Genomic DNA, 24,959 nt, shown 5'->3' on the forward strand with positions numbered 1-24,959 from the left:
TAGTGGAATGTTTTCCCCAGTTACTAGCCCATCTATAGAAAATGAGTAAGTCCCATTTCAATAAAAATAATGGAAGTTTCTGGAGAAAATGCAGATTTTAATCGGTGAAACAAGGAAAATGGTAGTTGGTATTTTAATTTCAGGAAATTTAGTAGTCTACTTTTTTTTTTTTCAGGACCTAGAGGACTTTTTCATCTAACATTGGCTATTATGTTTTAGAAGATTCCTGAATTTATTCAGGTATGTCTTACTTACAGGCAATAGAGTATATTTTTATTGTGGCAAAAAGGTTTTTGTTGCTGTTGTTTCTTATATTTTGCTTTTAGACTTAGATTTCAAAATACAATTATTCACATAAATAATATTATAACTTATTCAGAAAAGAATGCCACTTTGATAACCACTAAAAAAATGAGAAGAGACTATCTTGTAGAAGATGTGCTACACACAAATATACATATATATATGAAGCTAGCATGAAGTAAATACAATAGATCATCACAATTTTTTAGCTTGTGAAGATTTAATATAAATAGTCTTGTCCTGAGAGGGAAAAAGTGATAAAGCTTCACATTTATGATATTAATAAATCAACAGAAGGGAACTCCTTGACAGGATGGTGCATAACCCTCATTTGGTTCCCTATACCAGTAAATAGAATGCATGTAAAATGTGCGTTATTCTAGCTGCATGTGACCTTAACACAAGAAAGACAACGAATGCCATGTTACAAATTATCATTCATTTTCTGGCTTACAAGAGATGCAGTTTGTTGCCCATCCAGTACCAGAATAATAGCATATTCAAATGATTTTCTTATGTTTTATTTCTTTTTAGATGGTTCTAGGATTCGTTGTTTTCCCAAATGTAAATGGATGAAAACTTCTGATATAAAATGAGCATGCAGAAAAGGAACGTGGTCACTCAAATTCTAAGACATGAACAAGTCAGAAAAGAGAAAAAGATGACCTATTTTACGTTTTAGTGGAATGCTCTATATCCTACAGTAGTCGTCTATGCTATCTATTTGATTACAGTCAAGAAAACCTATGGAGCAGTTCTACTCTGTGACATATGGGGCCTCCATGGTTATGTTGTTGTTGGGTACCACCGTGTTGGTTCTGACTCAGTGGCTCTATGGACAACAGAACAAAGCATGGCTGGATGCTTCAACACCCTCACAATTATTATGTCTCAGTCTACTGTTGTAGCCACTGTGTCAATCTATCTTGTTGGGAGCTGTGTTAGACAGGGTTCTCTAGAGAGATAGAACCAAATTGCTGATAATTTAATATATTTATTTATAAAGAAAATTAGATATATAACAAGAAATGAACTGTTGAATCATATACAGATAAATACATAATACAAGAAAGAAACAGTTAAATTAAAAGCACTGCAAAGGCTCAATACAACTCACTCCCGTGAGAGAGAGTTGTGAGAGACTGGCAGTCAGTCCTTCAAGTCTAGTCTGCTGCCAGATCTTCCTCTATTTATAGAGAGAGCTAGGCTATGTCGGCACAGCAGCCAATCAGAAGGCAGGTCACCAACTGCCAGCCAGGTCACCAACTGCCAGTCCCCAGCTCCAGAGATGTCTTAAAGGGACCTCAACTTACAGCGACACAGTCCACAGGCTAGGAGTCCCACAGGTAGTGTAGCTTTTAAATTGAGGCACAGAACAAGCAAGGCAGCCGCACATTGGTCCGATGATCAAAGAGCGAGAGACAAGAAAGACGAGGCTCACCAAGCCATTTATCTCTCTGCCTTTCAGTTAATCCCACTTGTGTTTATTGGCCAGGCTGGCACAATAAACTATCTCAGGGGCCTTCCTCCTTTTTGCTGCCACCCCACTTTACCAAGCATGATGTCCTTTTTCAGAGACTGGTGTCTCTCCTGATAACATGTCCAAAGTATGTGAGACAATGGGTCACCATCCTGCCTCTAAGGTTCATTCAGACTGTACTCTCCTAAAATAGATCTGTTTGTTCTTTTGCCAGTTCATGGTACATTAAATATCCTTGGCCAACACCATAGTTCAAACACATTGATTTTTCTTTAGTTGTCCTTATGCAATATACAACTTTCACATGCATAGGAGGCAAATGAAAACACCATGGCTTGGGTCAGGCACACCTTACTCCTTGTTTCAAAACACTGTAGAGAAGTCTTGTGCAGTAGATACAGAGATAAAAACAACAAACAAAAGTCACTGCCACCAAATTGACGCCGACTTATACAGATCTATGGAACAGGGCTACACAGCCCCCATGAGATTCCAAGACTATAACTCTTTATGAGAGTAGAGAGCCCCGTCTTTCTCCAAGATATAGAGACAGAAGTATAAAAATATAGATATAAAAGCACAGGAATGACAAGTTAACAATAATCCAAGACTAGGGCGGGAAAAGGCATAGAGATCCTCTCCAAAGTGTAGGCATACAGGATATACCTAAAGTAGAAGACCAAGCAAAGTCATTAAGAAAATCTGCCTTTTAAGACTCAAATCAAGCTCAATGCCATGTAGTCAAGTTGACTCATAATGACCACCGGTAGTTTTGCAAGATTGTAGCTGTTTATGTTAGTAGAAAGTCCGGTAGTTCTCCCAGAGAGCTGCTGGTGGTTTTGAACTGCTGACCATGCATATCCCAGCCCAACGTGTGACCACTACACCACCTCCCTTAATTAAAAGGTAATACTAAAATAATGTGAAGCCAGAGGAACACTGAAGGCAATCCTAGCATAAAAAGAAACTCAACTCAACTACTATCATGGCATCCCAGGCATAAACATTAGGAACCAATCTTTACTGCCCTATACATACTATCCAGAATATATAAAAAATTATAAACTATTTAAGAAAGCAACAATAACAAAACACACTGTCGAGAGACAAAGCAATGAACAAAATCAGATTCAGCCTCTAAAACAATCATACAGAATATAAAATGCCTACAATTAACATAAGGTCCCCAGGTGGCAGTTATGCTTAACTGCTGCTAACCTAAAGATTGGCAATCAGAACATGCCCAGTGGTACCATAGAAAAAAGGTCTAGCGATGTACTTCTGCAAAAATTACAGTGTAAACAAAACCCCATGGAACAATTCTACTCTGCAGCACAAAGGATTGCTATGTGTTAAAACTGGCTCATTAAGAAAAAACCAAAAATGATCATTGACACTAGATTAGGGACACAGGGGGTGGGGGGGTGTCTTCCTTAACACCTGCACTAAACGAAAATTAGCTGTCTATGCCACAAGAATGGGGCTGGAAAGACATCAGGCACCCACTAGACACCTATGGGAAAATCCAGAACTGAGCATGGTCAGACCCATGGCCAAGGTAGGAGGTCCACCTAGGTGCTCAGACTAGGCAGCAACAATATCCTATCACACAAGCGTACCTAAACTCAGCCAATAAGGTCGACCAGTACCTCAACCACGCCTCCCCAGCCAGTGGGGGTAAAAAGCAGTCTACAGGCAGGCCGCCCCTTTCAGGCATGCTTGGCAGGCAGAGGATGGGAATCTCTCCCGCATGTGGGGGCTCATGCACGTGCTCATGGCCTCGGGCCCAAGCTCCCTTAGGCCTCTTTTGGCCCCTGGGATTTCCTGGTTCCGCAGGCATGGGTTTTGTGCTCCTGTTCCTGGATTCTTTCCACGTGATTTTTGGAGTTCAGTCGCAAACTCCTGTTTAGTTTCAGTGCAGTCTTGTACGTTTTCCTGAAATGGCGTGTGCTTTTTGAGACTATAATACCTGAAACTTCTCTTTTCCTCATAAAAGTCATCTGGATCACAAATACGCATCTGCTGCTTGAATTCTTTCAGCCTTTCAGCATTGCAAAGCAAGAAGCAAGGTATACCACCCTAGAAACCTAATACTAAAAGACCGAATGGAAAATATCCATCAACAAAGAGAGAATTTTATTTGAGAAATGGAACCTATAAAAGTCTAATGAAGATGTCTATCAGCTAAAAAAGTAAATTTTCAATCAAAATCTTTCTCATAGCTTAAGTATATTCTATTTAGATATTAGAAAGCTAAAAACGAAGATTTTGTTAATACTTAGGTTTTCAATCATCCCCTAGCTTTGGCACAATTAAATAATTGGTGGATGGGGTGGGGGAGCTTAACCCCCAAGTCTGAATTCAAAGTATTTCCCATAGCTTAAGCTCTGGTCTGGTTGTATCTCTTATTGGCATTAATTTCATCTTGGGAGAAGACCTTGACTTATAGAAAGTGACCTTGTCGCCTCAGTGGCCTTTTACATAAACAAAAGGGGGAAATGTGAGAAACAGAACTGGGAAGAGAATGTATATGGGCAAATTCTCTATGCTCATACATTAGTCTGGGAGGCCGCAGCTCCCATGGAGGGAGACCTTCACGTTCATAGGTTGCAGATGCATTTCAGTCACATTCTCCTAACTAAAAGTTATTCCCCATGATGTCCCCCCATAATAATGCCAATCTTTTTAATGTGCTTGCAAACTCACAGTTGCTACTATATACACTTGAAGGTCAACTGCTTGAAGGCTACTTGCATGAAAGTTGTCTGCCATTAGAGCAATCAGACCCTATTGTCTGTCCCACCCTAAGCAGGGTCCTTCTGATAAGGATCATAGACTGTTACCCTGAAGAAGAGCTAAGCTCAGAGAAGACCAAGGTTAGGCTCTCAACTTAACTCTACAGCCCACCCATCTTGTTATTTATGTACCTGCCTGTCGCATGTATGCCTCTAGTACCCCCACTTTCTGTTGTGTGTATGTATACCCCTAGCTCGTCCACCTCCTGTTACATGTATGCCTCCAATACAACCCCCTCCTGTTACTTATGTGCTTGCTGCTGTGGCTTGCATGCCCAAGACTATGTAAGTCGGTGTAAGAATACATTTTCTCTTTCTGTGCTCAGACCTGGTTCCTGATGTCATGAAAGAAGTGAGCAACACCCCCACCCGGCAAAAAAACATAAAAATAATAAAAATAAAAGTCTGATGAAATACTGAGGCAGTGTGGGGGTGCGGATATAAAGAAATTGAAGAATGCCTTAAATAGGCTCAAAAGCACTGAAAGAAAATTAAGTGACTCTGAAGATAGGTCTACAAAAATTATCCAATATGAAATGCAAGAAGAAACGAGTGAGGGTACTGGGAGAAAGAACAGTGAAACTAAGAGGTATGTGACAATATTAAAACATTCTAATATAATGTAATTGGAACCCCAGAAAGGGAAGAGAGACAAAAGAACAGAAAAGAAATTTTAAAACACGGTGACCAAGATTTTTAAAAATTAAAAACATTAAATCACAGATACAAGAATTTTAAGCCTTACCCCATTCCCAAAAGGAAACTAAAATAACTTATGATTCTTCATCCAAAACAAAATAAAGAGAGATAATTTGACAAGCAAAAAAGAAAAGCAATAGATATAAAATACATAGGAAAAAATAGTTAAAGCAGACTTGTCACCAATTATGCAAATAAGTCAACACAGGACATATTTTAAAAGTTTAAAGAAAATCTGTCAATCTAGATTTTTATACCCAAAGAAAGTATGTTTCAAAAGTGAAGTACTTTCAAACAGAAGCTGAGAAAATACATTACCAATAGCCCACCATTATTTTAAATACATAAAAGAAACTCTTCAAACAAAAGTGATATACTACGCACAAACTTGGGGCTACATAAAGAAATAAAGACAAATAAAATAGGCTAAGTTAAAGGTAAGTTAAAAGACACGATGTTTGTTATTTCAAATAGCTCTAAATGATAACTGAACATTTAAAGTAACTAGGGTGCACCTGACCCAATCAAGGTATTTTTCAATCACCTCACATGTACGTGAAAGTTGGAACTTGAACAAAGACTGAAGAAGAATGGGTGCATCTGAACTGTGGTGCTGGTGAAGAGTACTGACGTGTCCCAGACTGCCAAAAGGATAAACAAATATGTCTTCGAACAAGTAAAACCAAAATGCTCCTTAGAAGCAAGGATGGTGAGACATCATCTCATATACTTTGGACATGTTGTCAGGAGAGACTAGTCCAGGCGTCCTCAAACTACAGCCCGTGGGCCACATGCGGCCCGCAGAGGACATTTATCCGGCCTGCCAGGTGTTTTAGCCCCGTTTGTTTATTTACTTCAAAATAAGATATGTGCAGTGTGCATAGGAATTTGTTCATAGTTTTTTTTTTAAACTATAGTCCAGCCCTCCAACAGGTCTGAGGGACAGTGAACTGGCCCCCTGTTTAAAAAGTTTGAGGACCCCTGGACTAGTCCCTAGAGAAGGACATCATGCTTAGGAAAGTGGTGGGGCAGCAGAAAAGAGGAAGGCCTTCAACAAAATGGACTGACCCTGTGGCTGCAACACCGGATCCCAACATAAGAACAATTATGAAGCTGGTGCAAGACCAGGTGGTGTATCTACCATTCTGTTGCACACAGGGCTGCTACTAGTCAGCGCCAACTTGATGGCACCTCACAACAAAGACAAAGCAAAAACAGTAGTAATGCATTATGGGTTTGTAGCATTACAAAAAATCTATCTAAAAATTAGCCCAAAAGAAGTGAAAAAATAATTGAGAGTATACTGCTTCTGTTGTTGTAATATCCTGACTGCACATGAAGTGGTACATGCAGTCCCCATATTACAAATTAGTTCTATTTCCAGGTGTGACTTTATGTGAAATTTGTGCATAAGTCATAATAGTTGGTATAGTTTATGCCTAACATCAGTTAGTCAAATGTTTTAGTATATAGTACAGAAGAGGATTTCAAAAAGTTCATGGAAAACTTGAATCAAAAGAGAATGGAATTTTCCCACAAACTTTAAAAGGCCTGTTATATAGTGTGCCTAAGCATAAAAATTATTAAAGAAACACTTCAAGCTATACTAAAACATCTTTAGCACAATAATACAGTAACAGTAAATGTTTTCATGCATGTCATAAGGTAGTGTCCATTTGTTTTAGTATCATAGTATGTACTTCATTATTTTTAATATAATAGGCTTTCAGGGAATTGGTTCATAACTATTGAATTGTATATAAGTTGGACCTTAAAAAGCCAAAATGTGCCTAGCTGCTATGAGTACAGTACTGAAGATATGCTTATATTAAAGATTACAGCCTAGAAAACCCTATGGGACAGTTCTACTCTCTCACTTATTATGTGTCAAAAATCACCTTGATGGAACCTAACAACAACTACAACAGTATAAAACTGACTGAAGGTAGGCAGAGATTAAGTGAAAATATGCATTCTAAACAAAGGGCAATCACTAAAAATAGTTTACATTATTTTTTAAATTTAAGTCAGTAACCATTTGTCATCAAAACGATTTTGACTTGGTGGTTCTATATGTGTCAGAACAGAACTGGGCTCCATAGGGCTTACAACAGCTGATTTTTCACAAGTTGACCATCTCTTTTCCTAGATGCATCTGGATGGGCTTAAACCTTCAAACTTTCAGTTAGTGGCTGAGCATATATAAGCCTTTCATAGCACCCCAGGGCTCCAAATACATCAACACTAGATAAAATATAGAATTACAGGGGGATAATATGAACAGAAAGGGCAAATAAAAAAGACCAACATAGTAGATTATAATATAATTATATCAATAATTACTTTGATTATACATCATCTACATGTGCACAATAAAAATATAAATAACCTAACGAGTTTGCTATCAAATAAGCTGAATTGTTTTTAAAAACTCCCAATTAAAAAACAAATGTACAAATGTGCTTCACACAATGGATGTATGGATTGTGATAAGCGTAGTATAAGCCCCCGATAAAATAATTTTTTAAAGAAAATAAATAAATAAAATGAAATATAATTAATCTTGAAAAATGTTAACATCACAAACAAAAACAAAAACAAACAAACCTCCCTAGACTTCATTTAGTGGGATGCTACGTAAGGAAGAAAGAAAACCTAAATTATACAACTGTATGGGGTGGGCCAGGGAGATATTTTCTAACTCATTTTAAAATGCCAGCATTACCCTTTACAAAATATACATTCATAACCATATAAAGAGCATTTTTTAGGTCATGAACATAGATACAAATATTTTTCAATAAAATATTAGCAAATCAAATGCAGCAGTATATAAACAGGGAACATACCCCAACTAAGTGAGACTTCATTCTGTTACTTGTAAGCTCACCATAAATTAAAGCCAACCTGGTGACTAACAATAAGAAGTGGCGTTTACTCTGGAAAATACAAGGTTGGTTTGATGAAAACCAACCTATTAATTTTATCCTATCAACAGATTAAATATTGGATTACAACTTAGTAAATACCATAAAAACATTTGATATTCATTATCCATTCATAAAAATACTAAGCAAAATAGGAATAAAAGGGAATTTGTTCAAAATACAGAGGGTTTACAGTGGTGCGCTGTTGGCTAAATGTTATATTGCTGACCGGAAGATTGTTAGTACAATCCCATCAGCTACTCTGCAGGAGAAAAATTATGCTATTTGTTCCTGTAAAGTTTTACAAAGTCTTAAAGCCCTATAGAAAGTCACTATGAGTCTAACTTGCCTTGATGGCAGTAGGTTTTTTTGCTGTTGTTGTTTTGTGCTTTTAAGATTATATTTAAATTTATAAAGAGCTCTTACAAATAATTTAGACCAGCAAATCATTTAATCTATATATATACATATATATATATATACAAATATATGCAAAGAACATAAACAAGCTATTAATCAGTTAACAAAAGAGAAATAATTTGTAACTTCTTCCTTTAGTTGCTCTTTCCCACTCTACAACTCTAACCCTTTATTCATACGAGGAATGAAAAGGAATATATCACACCCGCTTCCCATGACACATAGAACATACAAGTGTATTTACTGCAATAAATTAGAGTAGTAGTTCTCAACCTTCCTAATGCCGCGACTGTTTAATACAGTTCCTCGTGTTGTGGTGACGCCCCCCAACCATAAAATTATTTTCGTTGTTACTTCATAACTGTAATTGTGTTATTGTTATGAATCGGGTGATCCCTGTGAATCGGGTGACACAGGTTGAGAACCGCTGATTTATGGAGGTTGTTAGGTGGTTGTTTTTTTTTAATTTATAGCAAAATAAATTACATTTAATTTCTAGAGGATCAGTTATAATAATTATTTTTGGTCTTATAGAATTATATTAATAACTATTTCAGACTAATCCCTTAACTTTGTCTTACAAGTTTCTAGTTCCCTTTTGTTTGAACCACACAATTAATTGCAACAATAAATTATAACTTTTTCATAGTCTAAGACAGACGTGTCTAATAAAGCTTCTGGAAGATAAACAAAAATTGTTTTGTGAAATATAAAGGAAACTACTGGTGAAATAGTGGGTTATGTACTGGACTGCTAACTACAAGGTCAGAGGTTCAAATCCATCAGCCTCTCTGCAGGAGAAAGATGGCTTTCTACAACAGTTACAGTCTTAGAAACCCACAGGGGGAGTTCTAAACTGTCCTATAGGGTAGCTGAGTCGGAATTGATGTTCTAGTACTTCAAAGCGGAATTCGGCTCACAAATGTGTATTACAGAAACTCAAATTATATCCCTAACGCAGTGCTGGAGATGGAGTCCCAGAACAAAGGAGACATGGTGTAAATAAAGATAAGTTGGGAGATAGAAAAGTTTATGTTTATTGAAATTCTCAAAATGAAAACAATCACCATTCTTACCTGAAATATCAAGTTCTTTCAGCAATACTTTAGATCAGTTGAGAATGAATCAATTTAGAAAAAACAATATTCTACTATGAAAATTTGTCATTTTGTTAAATTTCTTTCTTTATCCTCCCCTCCTCAAAATGTTAGTTGATTTTGCTCACCTCCTCTTCTGAAAGGTAATACGCTGCAAGCAGGCCTCCAATAAATCGAATGTTGACTTCAAACACGGATACTTCAGAATTCTGTGAAAACAGATACATAGTACTTTATATTTCCCATCTTTCATTTGTTTCTTCTAAAATCCTTATAGAAAAGGGTTTTTTTGCTTTTTCTCACCACTTTCTGCACCTTTTTACTTCATCAAGTGCAATCTCACCAACTACTTGTCAGCAATCCTGCAATTCCTCTACTACTGTCACCAAAATGTCTTAGTTGTCAAAAATTAATGGATCATTCTCAAATACCTAGCAATATACTATGATTTTATCTAGATAGTTTACCCTGTTGACTATTTCTGGAAGTCTGAAATGCCACTATCTCCACGGGTTCCTTTCCTTCTCTTCTAATAACTACATAAGTTTCCATTTTTACTTCTCTCTCCCTCCTGAGTTAAATTTTCTCACGTATATATAAATAAATAACCTAATAAATATTAAAGAGGTTCCACAAAGCCTTACTGGGGGAGGGGGGGGGGCGGGGAGGAGGAGGGGACGACATAAAATTATCTAAAAAGCAACACAAAAAGAATGAAGTGAATCAAAATGGTTTCCATTAAAGTTGACAGTATTAGAAATGAGAAACAAAGACTTAAGACACATGTAAACAAGTAACAAAAAAGCTGCAGTAATTGCCGTTAATGAAAATGGATGAAATGCTTTAACCAAAAAGCAGAAAGTGATAAACTGGAGTAATAAAGCATAATCTAACCATGTCAAAGACATATAGAGGTGTGATGGCAAATTTTGTTTGTGTCTACTTGGCTAGGTTATGATACCTAGTGGCTTGGCAAAACACTAAACTAGTTGATGTTCCATAATACTACCTAATGCGATCACCTTCCATAATGTAATCAACAGAAACAAAATCCATCAGTAAGTTGAAATGGGTGCTTCCTAAAGGTGCTTTCTACCTCTAGACCAGGGCTGCCACACTGGCTTGAGTGCTATACACAGTTCTTTCAGTAAGTACATGTGGCTCTGAAGTAAAATTGAAAAATTTTAAATGATATTGGTCACATAGTGGTGATTCCATCTGTCTGTAAAAATATTTTATGGATGTCAAATAATTTTTTAATTGCTGTAAAGAACTGGATTGGCTCCTCTGTCTCAAAAATTTGCTGAACCCTGCTCTTGACTATAGCTAACTTATATTAAGTAGCAGAATTCACTTTCTCCACTCTGCACTCTATCACCTGCCTGATTTCTGTTGAGATACAAGATACAAGTCTGTAGAAGGCTCTAGCTGTTACCTGCCAGCTTCCTCAATTGTGTGAGCCAATTCCATGAAGTAAGCTCTTTCTCACTCCTCAACCCTCTATGTATGATGATATAATAAGTGATAGCATAGTGGGGCTTGAGTTACATAGATACACAGTAGTCTTATCTGTGGGGATACATTCTAAGACCCCTAGTGGACGCCTGGAACTGTGGATAGTACCCAATCTTACACATTCTACATTTTTTTCCTATACATGCACATGGCTCCCATGTGTCTCAGGTGGGCAGCATTAACCGGCCAAACTTCAGCAGGGTTTGGTGCATCTGCTCATCTACATGTCTTTGGCAGGTTTGTACCCAGCACAGGAAAAGGAAACCAGCTCCAAGATGAAACGAGATGGCACAAGACTGCATCACACTGGTCAAAACGGTGCCCAAATTAAATATTTTGGGACTACAGTTATTTCTCCACAGAACCCTAAGAAAGGTTGATAATGGAAAGTATTCTATGCAAAATAACAGTCAAAAAAGAGATGTGATGATGTTTTTAATATCAGGAAAAATAAGCATTAAGTCAAAATCTTAATAGAGATAAAGAAGGTCATTATACAGAGAACTCCTGTCCCATCTCCATATAATGATAAAAGGGCTAACTCATTAAAGTTTGTGGGAAAATTTCATTCTCTTCTCATAATTTTTTCCAAACTACCTCATTTTGTTGATATCAATACTACCCAAAACTAACTACAGACGCTGTACAATCCCAACCAAAATCCCAAGAGCTTTTCATAGAAATAAAAAAGTTAAGCCTAAACCAGTATGGAACTGCAAAGGATCTCAAATAGCCAAAGTAGTCTGAAAGAGTTAAAAAAAAAAAGGCAGGGGGGAGAGGGGGGAAGAACGACAGGCAATGAATACACGTACTTCCTCATCTTAAGACATACTATAAAGTTACAGTAACCAAATATGGTATATCATGCTATACACCCAAACCATTAAACAGAATTGAAAGTCCAAAAATAAATCTATGGTCTATTTGTGTCTTACAAAGAGGATAACCCCATTCCATGGGGAAAGAAGAGTTTCTTTAATAAATGCAGGAGGGAAAATTGGATTTTTCACATGAACCTTGAGCCATTCCTCACACCGCATAGAAGAATGAACTCAAAGGGACTACATGTCAGAACTAAAACTGTAAAATTCTTAGAAGAAACATTCTGGTTGTGATTTAAGATCTTATTTATAACAAAGTATTCTTACACCTGATTCTGAAAACATGAGCAACAGCAACAACACCAAAAAGTAGATAAATATGCCCCTATCACAATAATAACCTTCTGTTCATCAAAGCACTCTCAACAAAGTTCAGACAGTGAGTTAGTTAATTGTGCCAACCTGGCCGATAATCACATGTGGGGCTAATTGAAAGGCGGAGGGATAATCACATGTGGGGCCGATAATCACATGTGGGGCTAATTGAAAGGCGGAGGGATAAATGGGTGGTGAGCCTCGCTTTCTAGTTCTAGTTCTCGGGTCTCTTGTTTTGTGATGGTTGCACTGGGTGCAGCTGCCTTAGCAGTTCCCTGCTCCAGCTTGCAAGACTGACTTCCTACAAGACATCCCCAAGGAGAAGCTACATGGACCTAACCCGATGCAGCCCTGGGTGCTGGAGCAGCCGTGTGGAGACCTCTGCTAGTGCTGAGATGCTTGTTCGTTCATTGACTCAGCTTTCCTCCTGCAGTCGGCATCATTGCCTCTGTTTTGTGAGGTGGAGGACTTTGTGGACTGGTGTTGGGTTAATGGGTTAATGTTGGACTTGTGGGCTTGGGCAGCATTGGGTTGGGATGTTTTCGTGATGCACATTTTCTTTACATAAAACTCTCTCTTTAAAAAAAACAAAACAACTCTCTCATACATGAGTTGCTGTGGATCTGTTTCTCCAAAGTACCCAGACTAATGCAGACAGGATCCTATTTAAAAAAAAAAAAAAAAAGGAATTCTGTTCATCAAAACACTTTCAACAAAGTGAAGGGGCATCCCTGCAAAGTGGAAAAAGCAGTATTTAGGACACATGTATCTGTCAAGGACTTACTATCTAGAAAATATGAAAACTAAAAAAATCACAAGGTACAACGAAATCAAAAAATAGGAAAAGGACTTGAATAGACATTTCAACACAGAATAAGTACAAATGGCCATAAAGCACATGACAAAGTGTTTGACACCATTAGTCATTAGAAAAATTAAAATCACAATGGGGTAGCATTTCATCCCCACTAAGATGGCCATGATACAAAAAATAGGAAACAACAAGTGTTAGCAATGATGTAGGGAAATGAAATCCTTATGTATAAATGATAATATTGTAAATGGTACAGCCACTGTGGAAATGTTTGTGGTTGCTCAAAAAATTAAGCATAAAATTACCATACGATCCAGAAATTCCACTTCCAGGTATTTATACAAAAGAAAGCAGAAACAGAAACTTCTACTTCAGTGTCCATGGCAAAACTGTTCACGACAGCGCAAAGGCACGCTAATTATCCATACACAAATGAATGGATGAATACATAGACTGCAGCACATGCCAAATCACTGTCTTGGAGTCCGTTCTGACCCATAGGAACACTATGAGACAGAGGAGTACTACTCTATGGGTTTCTAAGCCTATATGTATTTATCAACGCAGACTGCCTCATCTTTCTCCTACAGAGTTGCTCATGAGTTTGAACTGCTGACATTTTGGCTAATAAGCCAAGCGCCAACTTTTTTGTTGGTAGGTCAATGGTAGTAGTACATACACACATTAAAAAAAGAGAAAGACATGACATTCTGATACAGCCTATATTATAGATGAACCTTGAAAGCCTTATGCTGAGTGAAATAAGTCAAACCCAAAAGGTCCAATATTGTATGATCCCTCTTACATGAATTATCTAAAAGAGGCAAAAGTAAAAGAGCAAGAGTCATTATCAGTGGCCGCGGTGGGAAAGGAGGGTGAAGGGGAGCCTTTGCTGAGGAGACACTGAGCTGAGTTAAGAGTTGTTGGAAAAATTTGGGACTAGATTGCAGTGATGACTGAAAAACACATAAATGTACATAAAAACGCTTATATGGCAAATACTGTTATATATGATGAGAGGTCAAAAGGTACTGCTACAACAATCATAGAAACCATTATTAAATAAAAATTTCAAAATTTGAAGCTATTGTTTCTCAACATATCCTGCATCTAGGTATATGTGATACTGACGGTAGCGTTTTTCTACCTAAACCTGATCATAAAAGTTCTGTGCTATTCAGTTCCAATCATGTCAGTTTGGGCATCCTTGAGGGGCTCAAATCATGCCTCTTGGAAATATACTTTGAACTATAGGTAAAAAAAAAAAAATCTGAGGGGGCAAGATCAGATTATGATCATACAGAATATGGGGTAAGGTTTATCAGCAAAAATTCTCCTAGAACAGCCCTGGTTTCCCTCAAATAATGATCAGGGACATAGTCATGCTGCCAGAAAGTTCTATGGTACAACGTTCTGGCCTTTTTCCAACTAAGCCAGTTTTCCATTTTCTTAAAACTTTGTCACCAAGGCTGCTTCTCTTGGCTTAATAGTGCCATTAGAAAAATATGTTACTGACACAAAAGGTACTCAAACCAAAACTTTGGTGATCTCTGATCTAAAAAGGAAAAAAAAAATGTAAGCAAATTAGCATAAGTATTTTTCAAGCTGATAATACAGAGTAACACAAATCTGTACAACATAGCAAAATTTTTGGTTATCACCATTGCTATTTCAATTATTTTAACATTGTCTGATGACAAACTGTGTAGCAAAGGGGAAAATGAGAAATGGAAAAGAAGACATTTTTTTAATGTCATTTCCATATAGAATGATTACATAGTTGTCAAAACTTGAAATAACAAAGAGGTGGGTACTACCAAGAGAATTTCCTTATAAAATAGTTCAAATATCAAACTTCGGGTACAGATATCAGGTTTCTTATAAACATAATTTACATAGTTTAGTATTTAAATAAGATTTGAAGTGAACTGAAAAGACTGTAAACCTGATCTATTAGGGAAATATATCACTAATGTGGCATTTATAGATAAAGGGGAAATATATGATAATAGGATTGACTGATCATTTCATACTGCATACAAAAATCATTTTCTTTCCTTTTTTTTTTTTTTTAAACATTAGGGGCTCATACAACTGTTATCCCAATCCATACACACATCAATTGTGTAAAGCGCATTTGTACATCATTTCTCAAAACATTTTCTCTCCATTTAACCCCCCGACATTAGGTCCTCATTTTTCCCCTCCCTCCCCGCTCCCCCCTCCCACATGAGCCCTTGATAGTTTATAAATGGGTATTTTGTCATATCTTGCCCTGTCCGACTTCTCCCTTCATCCACTTTTCGGTTGTCTGTCCCCCAGGGAGGAGGTCACACACAGTTCCATGTAATCGGTTCCCTCTTTCCTACCCATTCTCCCTTTACCCTCCCTGTTTTGCCACTCACACCACTGGTCCTATAGGGCTCATCCATCCTGGATTCCCTGTATTTTCAGTTCCTATCTGTACCAGTGTACCTCCTCTGGTCCAGCCAGTCTTGCAAGATCGAATTCGAGTCATGGTAGTGGGAGCGGGGAGGAAACCTTTAGGAACTAGAGGAAGGTTGTATTTCTCATCATTGTTACATCGCACCCTGACTGGCTCATCTCCTCCCCGAGACCCCACTGCAAGGGGATCTCCAGTGGCCTACTAATGGGCTTTGGATCTCCACTCCGCACTCCCCCCATCATTCACTATGGTAAGATTACAAAAATCATTTTCAAATGGGTTAAAGGACTAAATGTAAAAGCAAAACTTTGAAATGTTTAAATGTTTTTCAAATGTTTAAAAAACACAGAAAGATAATGTCATGACCTTGAAGTAGTTATTTCATTAAAATATTTTTTTAAATCACAATCTATAAAGGCTACATAGCTAAATAAAAGAAAAAGAAAGAAAAAAGAAAGCTAGGATACTACATTTCTCAGCCTCCCTTTAAATTTAAATGGGTCCAAATGAGTAATGTCTACCCAACTCTAAAAGCACAAAAATGAGGTGAGCAATTTCCAAAAAATATTTTTAAGGAAGTGTGACATATCCTTCCTCTGTCCTTTCTTTTTTTCTACCACTCAGAAGCTGGATAAAATCCTTGGATCTTAAGGAAGCACCTATACATGAGAGCAAAGCTACACTGCGAGGCTGGAAGAGCAACACGACAAATGTTCCGAGGGCCTTGGCAGTCAAGGAGCAGCCCTAACGGTTCATCTCTGTACACTAGTTACATAAAAAATATATAAGCAAGCTATTTCATATTTGCTGGGAGAATGATTTGTGAAAGCTTGTGCCTCCCACTCAAGGCACCTATCACAACAAGCCTTGCACAGCGAACGGTGGAAACTGAGTTCTCTCTCAGTTTCTTCTCCACAACAGGGAGCCTCTCTCCCCACACTGGTACACAGTCACTCTCTCTAGTCTATTCATGAATAGGGAAATTTGGCATTTGGTCAATCCTGTTTCTGTATCTGTTCCCAACAGGGAAGAATCGATCTTCTCACCTGCAGACTGAGAGGGATGCTCACAGAACCCCAGCTCTGTGTTGTTGCAGAGAAAGATTCACGGGGGATGGGTTCAGCGCTCACTATTGAAGCTGACCTTTGTAATACTGCTTAAATTCTAAGCACTAGGTTTGTGGAAATCTTCTGTTTTACACATTACATTGGGTAAATCTGCTGCACAACATCTCTTCAAAGACAGAAATCTACTTTAATGCCTAAGGTAGCTCTAACCCCAAGCCATGGTATTTTCAATTGCTTCATATGCATGTGAAAGATGGACAATGAATAAGGAAGACCCAAGGAGAATTGTTGCATTGGAACTGTGGTGCTAGCAAAGAATATTGAAAGTACCATGTACTGCCAAAAGAACAAACAAATCTGTCTTGGAAGAAATACAGACTGAATCTTCCGTAGACTCAAGGATGGCGAGACTTCATCTCACATACATACTTTGGACATGTTATCAGAAGTCCCTAGAAAAGGACATCATGCTTGGGAAAGTGAAGAAAAAAAGGAAGAGACCTGATGAGATGGATTGGCACCGTGGCTTCAACAATGGACCCAAGCACAACAATTGTGAGGATGGCGCAGGACTGGGGAGTGTTTGATTCTGTTGTACATAGGGTTGCTATGAGTCAGAACCAACCTAACAACAAAATCAACCTAACAACAGTTGATGATGAGGGGCCTATATCTATTTTGGGGTCTTTACATAGATTCAGTCTCCACTGAATTCTTTCAGACCATTAATGTGAAACAGTTTGCTCTTAGGGAGAATTGTGTTTGAAAGTGGTTAACTACCTCTCACTTAGCCAGCACAGAGAAGGGCAGCCTAGCACTTATGAACTTGTCTGGGTGGGTCCTTGACAGAATTTCGGGTACTAAGGTGAGAACAGGGACCCTGGTGGTGCCATGGGTTAAACCTTGGGCAGCTGACAGACAGGACAGCAGTTTTAGCTCATCAGCCAATCAGAGGGAGGAAGATGAGATTTTCTGCTGCCATAAAGATTGACAACCTTGAAAACACACAAGGGCAGTTCCCCTCTGTCCTCTAAGGTCACTATGAACAGGAATCGAGTCCGTGGCAGTTAGCCTGGTTTGTGGAGTTTAAGAGTCCATGTAGTCATGAGTCATACAACTGACTGCCTTGGTTGGAGGGCTCTGATTCAATATTAGAAGTTTTTCCATCTGCAAGAGTGCATGAATCCTCATCATGGTCCCTTCTCCACTTCTATAAACCCACCAACAACTGTGATTAATTGATCTGTGGCCAGTTATTATTTTGTTCTTCATATATTATTTACCTGGCTGCATTTCTGTGAACCTTTGGACATCACTGTGGCTTTGTACTAATGGTCCCCTTCACCCAGATAAACAAATTGTCTTTGTCTTGTTTAAGAATGAGTCAATGTCTATAAATTATATTTGAATTTGGGGTCTCTTCCCCCACTCCCCACCCCGCCAGAATAACTTGCCCTATCTCTTTACTATGTAGGTGAAGTGTTATTCCTACACAGGATTCATGACTTTGCAAGTGATCTTGAACCTTGGATGACATCAGTGGTTGAGTTCCTGGGTGCTAACCAAAAAGGTCAGCAGTTCAGATTCACAAGTTTTTCTGCAGAAGAATGATGTGCAAGTCTGCTTCCCTAAATATTTCAGCCTTGGAAACCCTACTGGGCGGTTCTAACTTCCTATGGAGTTGCTCTAGGACAGTATTTCAAAGTGGATGCTATCACCCCATGGTGGATGCTAGCCCCATCCAAGGGGTCTGCAAAGGTTAAAAGTTAAAGGTGCAAAAGTTAAAACAAAAGTTTTAACTGTCCAGGAGACAGTAAATAAACCCCCCCCCCCCATTCACACAAAAGGGGAGAGCAGACTGAATAATTTTGGGAATCTATGTTCTAGTCTTTAATGATCAGAATCCCTTAGGAAATAAGAATAGGGTTCAGGTATATTACAAGTGAGTATTCCAGAAATCCTGCTGTTTACTCCTTTGCTTGCACAACTGGTTCTCAGAGGGAATGCCTATGTCAGGCCCCCTGCAAAACTGATATTATAAAATGCTTATCTATGCCAAGCCCAAGATAATTGCAGATTAGAAAAAATACGTATTTTAAAATGTTAGCTTTTCTCAAGTGCAGTGCTTAGAGTCTCATAACAATCATGTGACTTATTACACAAAGCTTTGAAATATCATTCAGAAAAATTATCTATTAATTCCTTTCTGTTATTTCTCCTCCTCCTCCAGCACATCAAAAGATGTTCCTCCAGTACATGGCCCCATTGAAACTGTTCCTCAATAAGCTTCTCCATTTATGATTTTACAGAGTGCCAGAGCTTTTATTCTATGACAATTTAAAATGAATACAGAACTTTATAAAACTGCATGTAGAATGTAGCTGTTCCTGGGCTTCAAATCTAAAGAGTCCCACTTAAGAACTACCAGTATTCCAAAATGCTAGATTGATGTTGTGCAGGACAAAGCACTCAGTTTGACCTTTGTCTCTGCTTCTGGAATATAATTTGGAATTTCTCAAGCATTCAAAATGTCTTTGTTTTTCTAAAACAGCCAGGTAACACTTATACATATGCAAATCTGAATTTATTTAGGGGCTCTGAATTTATCTCTTGACAACAAACCTCAGGAAGGGGCAGAGGTGTAACATAATCAATCACACATATTCATTGGGTCATGTATATGCATTAAGGCCCCAGTGATTACAAGAAACTGGTAAGTTTCCTTTTGGAGCTTTCTGGATTGCTGAAAACATCCATACGAGAGAGAAACAGCTCATTCCTGATCTCTTCATGAGGACAAGTAATGAGTAGGGTTACATCAGTTGTTCTTAAATTAGGGTTACATGTAACTGCCAACTCAAACTCCATTCATATTCCTATAGTTTATATATGCCCCTGGTCCACTTTAGAGATATCATTATCATTTTATTGGTAAAGACTATAAATCTAAGTGAAGTGTCAGCTAAGACCACACAGAAGAAACTCAATAAAAGTTTAACTAAGTATAGGCAATAATCTCCATGAATTTTGTGAGCTGTCACAGAGAATTAATAAACCTTACAGGGGACAATGAGCCAGCAGGCGCTGGCAGAACAGAATTGTAACTTGTATAGACCCAGCTATTAGTGGCTGATGGTCAAGGAAAGGCAATACAGGTAGTCAATGAAGAAAGAAAGCACCCTTCTACCTGTGACCTAACCCTTACAGAATAGAGAAAGAGGCCAGTTGTTCTGAAGTACAGAGTTATGCAAGCATCCTGAATCTATATCTCTAACAAGTACCAGGTAGCCCAGAATGTTTCTACCTGTCTCAGGGTGACCAGGAATAGGCTGACCTAACTCTAAGTGATTAGGTTAAGAAAGGAAGTGACACAGACAAGACTGAAAATATGAATCATGAAGATGCAGGACAGGTGAAGCTTTTGGTTCCAGTTATAAGTGGGAATTGGATTCATGACGATCTTTACCATGCAGTTAGTAATAAAGTTGGGATGTGCTTACCTTGCCCATTGAGAAGTACAGTTGGAATAGATGGGCATAAGCCTAATTACAAAGGGTTCACCAAAACTGCATCAAACGATTACAAAAAATTTTTGCCCTTATTATTAATTAAACATTTTATGGTTTGGTAATATTTCTAGATAATTTACATACCACATTGCCTCAAATGTTCATGGTAAATGGAGGATAGTAAAAAAAACAATTTTAAGTAAAAATTAAATAATGGATCATCCTTAAAGAAGAAAAGGATCTTAGTATCAGGGGTTCCTTAATTTGAAAGTATAATGTTCTAAAACAACTATGATCAGACAGTCTTTTCATAGTCACTCTAGAGATTATCAATTCTATACTCACCACACTGAAATCAAGGTTGTCTTCAATCCATTTTTTCCCATCTCGGAATTCATCATAAAGGCCCATGATATAAAGAGTGTCCAAAGCATCTACTATAGTAGCACCCATTTGTGAACTTCCTATATTTGCAAGAGGAAAAAATGTTATTACAAAGATGCCTTTTAAATAAGGTTTATTTTAATTACATATATATATAAATATAAATAAGGACCAAAAATATCTAATATAATCTCTAATACAGTTCACTGTAATAGATAATATGCATCATTTAACATGTTTTCCTAAACAAATCATATTGAGAACTAATGGAAGGTGAAAAGATCCTTGTGCTATTCTTTCTGATACCTAGCGTTCATCTGCTTTCTTCACCACAGTTTGCTGCAGCACTCATATCTGCAGTGATCTCTTCATGAGGGCGAATATTAAATAGAGCCATGTCATAAGAACTATTTTTATATTAGGGCTAAAATTAAGTACAAGCTCAAAATCCATTCATATACCTATGTTTTATATATGTCCTTGGTCCACTTTAGCAACATCATTATCACTTTATTGGGAAAGATTAGAAATCTAAGTGAGGTGTCAACTAAGTCCAAATGCAAGAAGCATACCAGCCTTTGTGATCCAAGGATTGTAAATAATAAAATCTAAGACCAGAAGACAAAACAGTATTAGACCTTAAATTCTGAACACCCAACTTAAAGAAGGCTATGGATGACAGTGAAAGCCTAAAATCCATCTACGGGTCCCCACATGGATTAAGCCTTCAGTGAATCCCCTCATGATCACTGACCAGAGCTGTGAGCAGCCTTGCTATCACACAGAGTGCACTGAAAAACTGGACGAATGTAGACGTAATTAGTTTAAAATTCAATACCTGATCATTTGTTTTCCCTTTCATTTTAAATTGGTTCCACTTTTTATCATTTTATTCCTTTGAATGAGGCTTTTCTGGTTTGTTGCTGCTTTCGGTTTTGTATTTGTTTGTTTTTTTTTGTTTTTTTGTATGTTTTTCTTTTATGAAATCCAGGATAGGTATATTTATAGGGACAGTAATTGCATTGATAGTTTCTTGGGGCTATGGCAGGGGAGGTTGGGGAGAAACAAGGAGCTAATAATAATGAGTATAACAAAGAAGAAAATAAATTGTGGTGGTGAGTACACAACTGTTTTAAGTATTTAAACCATTGAACTGCTTGATATACAAATTACATGTCAATAAAACTTAAAAAAAAACTTTTTTAAAGATTCAAGAAACAATGTTGATATTTCAAAGTCTGAGTATAGGTATTTCATGTTTTATATGTTACAATATGTCATTTTGTGGTGCTCTTTTCTTTATTGTTGTCTTTCCTAAGGAGAATAAAACAAAGTTTACAAAGGCAAAACAGTAATAATAAAAGAAAGTGAAAGGAAAGTAAGAAGGGCATAAACTGTCAACTGATCCTTTCTTTTGAAGAGTTGATAAGCCAGGGCGTTCCTGAAATGAACAAGAGTGACCAAGATCAGAACATTCACGTCGGCTAAGACGATAACATAGTAATGTCATGGTCATGTGATCAGTAAGTCAGGTGGATGATTTACGTTTTCAAAGAGAAAATTAATAATTTCATTGCTAGGGAGAAAAAGGGTCATGGATAATACGGAATACTGCTTAATGGTTATTTTCTGCATACTGTTACAAGCATATGATTATTTACTTATTTATTTAAAATCAACCACATATTCATAAGATAAGCTGCACTTGGTCACAATGTATTATTCTTTTAATATACTGCTGTTAGAGTTAGCAAACTTTACTGAATTCCTGGGTGGTACAAATGGTTAAGGCAAGTGCTTTCAAAGAAAGATCTTATGATTTGCTTCTGAAACCAGGGGCCAATAGAAGCTCTATGAAGCACTGTTCTACTCAGAACCACATGGGCTTGTCATGTGTTGGAACTGGCATGATGGCAAATGAAAATGGAAAGATTGGGTTATGAATTTTTATATCTCTGTTCATGAAAGACAATATAAGGTTTTTATGTTATCTTTGACTGGTTTCGAAGAAGACAACAATTCTATCTAAATATGCAAACATTTAATAAGAGTATTGCAAAAATGAAGAAAAAACTGATAGAACTAAAAGGAGAAACAAATTCAAAATTTGTTTGGGGTTTTTAAGAGCCCTTACTCACTAAGTGATAGAACCATTAAATTAAAAATCAGTAAAATTAGAGAAAGCCTGAACAGCCTCTTTAACTCCTGTTTGATAAAACATTCAACCCTAATTCAAGTAGAATACACATTCTTTTCAAGCACAAATATAACAAGCACCAAAACAGACAATAGGATGGGTCACAAAACAAACCTCTTAACCAATTTAATAGAACTAGGGTACATTTTTTAAATGAAGCTCATTCTTCATATAGAGTGCATGCTCTGTTCATAAAACAATCAAATTAGAAATCACCAACAGAAAGATAAAGAGAAAATCTCAAAAAGATTTGGAAACCAAGCGAGACACACATTACAAATTAGATAACATACTGAAATTAAGGCAAAGGGAAATATAACATATTGAAATCTTTGGGCTATAGCTAAAACAACATTTAGAAATACATAGTGCTAAACGTTTAGATGGAGAGAGGTTCTAAAATTAATAACCTAGAGTACCACTTCAAAAAACTATAAAATGTCAAGAAAATCAGCTCACTCATACAAAAGGAAAAATAATTAGAGTAAATTTTGTTTAACTGGAAATAGAGAAATAAAAGAGCAATTAAATCAAAAGTTGTTTCTAGGGGTGGGAGAAGCAAAAAAAAAATAAGTTGATAAACTTATAGCAGGACAAAGAAAAGAAAAATGCAAATCCCCAATATTAAGACTAAACCCAAACCACTCACTGCCATAGAGGCAATTCCAACTGCAGTGACCCGACAGCCGAGGACAGAAATGGCCCTCTTTACCAGAGTCGAAAGCCTCCTCCTCCTTCTCCCTCGGAACTGGTGGTTTCCAACGCCTTCCCTGTGGTTAGCAGCCCTGTGTAACCTCTATGCATAGGCTCCCAGGGTTTCTCAGAGTGAGGCTGAGAGGAGTTTATGGCAGATGCCACATATATTTTAAAAGATATCAAGACAATACTACAAACTCTGTGCACATAAGAACAATAATTTGTATAAAATGGTCTAATTCTTCAAAAACTACAAATTATCAAAACTCATCCAAAATTATATGGGCAGTTCTACTCTGTCCTATAGGGTCACTATGAATCAAAACTGACTTGGTGGCAGTGGGTTATTATAATAGAGAAACTGATTTTGAAGTTTTAAAACCTCTTGAGAGTGGGGAAGTATCACTTCCAGATGGCTTTATTTTGTATTTTGCCACACTTGGCATTATTTACCACACCTTGAAAGGAAAAAGATAATAAAACCAGTCTATGCAATATCTTTCCAAAAAGCAGGAAACCCCTCTCAGCTCATTTAATGAGGTCTGCATTAGCCTAATACCAAAATATTGAGTCAAATTAGAAAAGAGAATGGATGCTTGCACCTCCATTTTTCAGGTTCAGTTGATTTTGAGGAAGTTCTCCATGCTAATACACAAAGGCTCAATCACACCCACATATAGTTAATATTTTAACTTGTGGCATATTATAATAGTCTGCATTACTTTCAATGTTCTTCCTCCCACCCCAAAAGAATAATGTGTTCTTCTCCCATGTAAGTTCTACACCCTTGCTTTGAAACATTAACGTATTTGACCAACTTAAACTATTCCTAGGAGCAAGAGCAATCCAGACACCTGTGACCTGGACTTGAAACCCAGAACACCAGAACAGATGATTCAAATCAGCACCATCCCATAAGAAGTGATGACAGCCGACCCAGAAGTGGACTCCATATTTAAACACATGTTGCTCATGCACCCAATTACTATAATCCTACCCATGGAGCCCAATTCCTAGAATTCTTCACATCTGTGCATGAATACAGGACAAACAAAGCTTTCTCCTCCCATAAAGATTTACAGTCTCAGAAACCCTCGTGGGTTATAATTGACTTGAAGGCTGTTAGTTTGGCTATGGAGTTTGGGTTCATAAATAAATATAATGTCCTTCTCACCTAAACACTGTTTCGAAAAGTTCTAAGAAGCAAAGCTATGGATAGAGGTATAAACCTAGGTGTGTACATATGTAAATAAATTACTTCATAAAAATAGAGGTATTGGCCTATGTACATCTATTTATATGGCAATATATTGAGGAACTGGATGGACTTTGGGCCTCTACTCAAGTCCTCCCTCAACACAAGAACACTTTGTTCTAACAACCTGACATTCTGTGATGCTCATCATCCTGACAC

The 24,959-nt window shown here is 37.4% G+C and overlaps 1 protein-coding gene across 2 annotated transcripts in view; it reads right to left on the bottom strand.

Moving 5' to 3' along the window:
* MAN1A2 (mannosidase alpha class 1A member 2) overlaps positions 1 to 24,959 on the bottom strand; it is a 179,449-nt gene that overhangs the window by 91,065 nt on the left and 63,425 nt on the right. For both annotated transcript variants that reach the window (XM_045283724.1, XM_004714870.4), the window contains exons 4-5: positions 20,614 to 20,732; positions 9,850 to 9,930 (exon numbers count right to left, since the gene is read on the bottom strand). In XM_045283724.1, coding sequence (XP_045139659.1) covers positions 9,850 to 9,930; positions 20,614 to 20,732 — 200 coding nt within the window. The remainder of the gene's footprint in view (positions 1 to 9,849; positions 9,931 to 20,613; positions 20,733 to 24,959) is intronic.

The sequence above is a fragment of the Echinops telfairi genome, unplaced genomic scaffold, assembly GCF_000313985.2.
Source record: "Echinops telfairi isolate 266 unplaced genomic scaffold, ASM31398v2 ScPeMD7_7466;HRSCAF=8504, whole genome shotgun sequence".
Taxonomy (NCBI): Eukaryota; Metazoa; Chordata; class Mammalia; order Afrosoricida; family Tenrecidae; genus Echinops; species Echinops telfairi.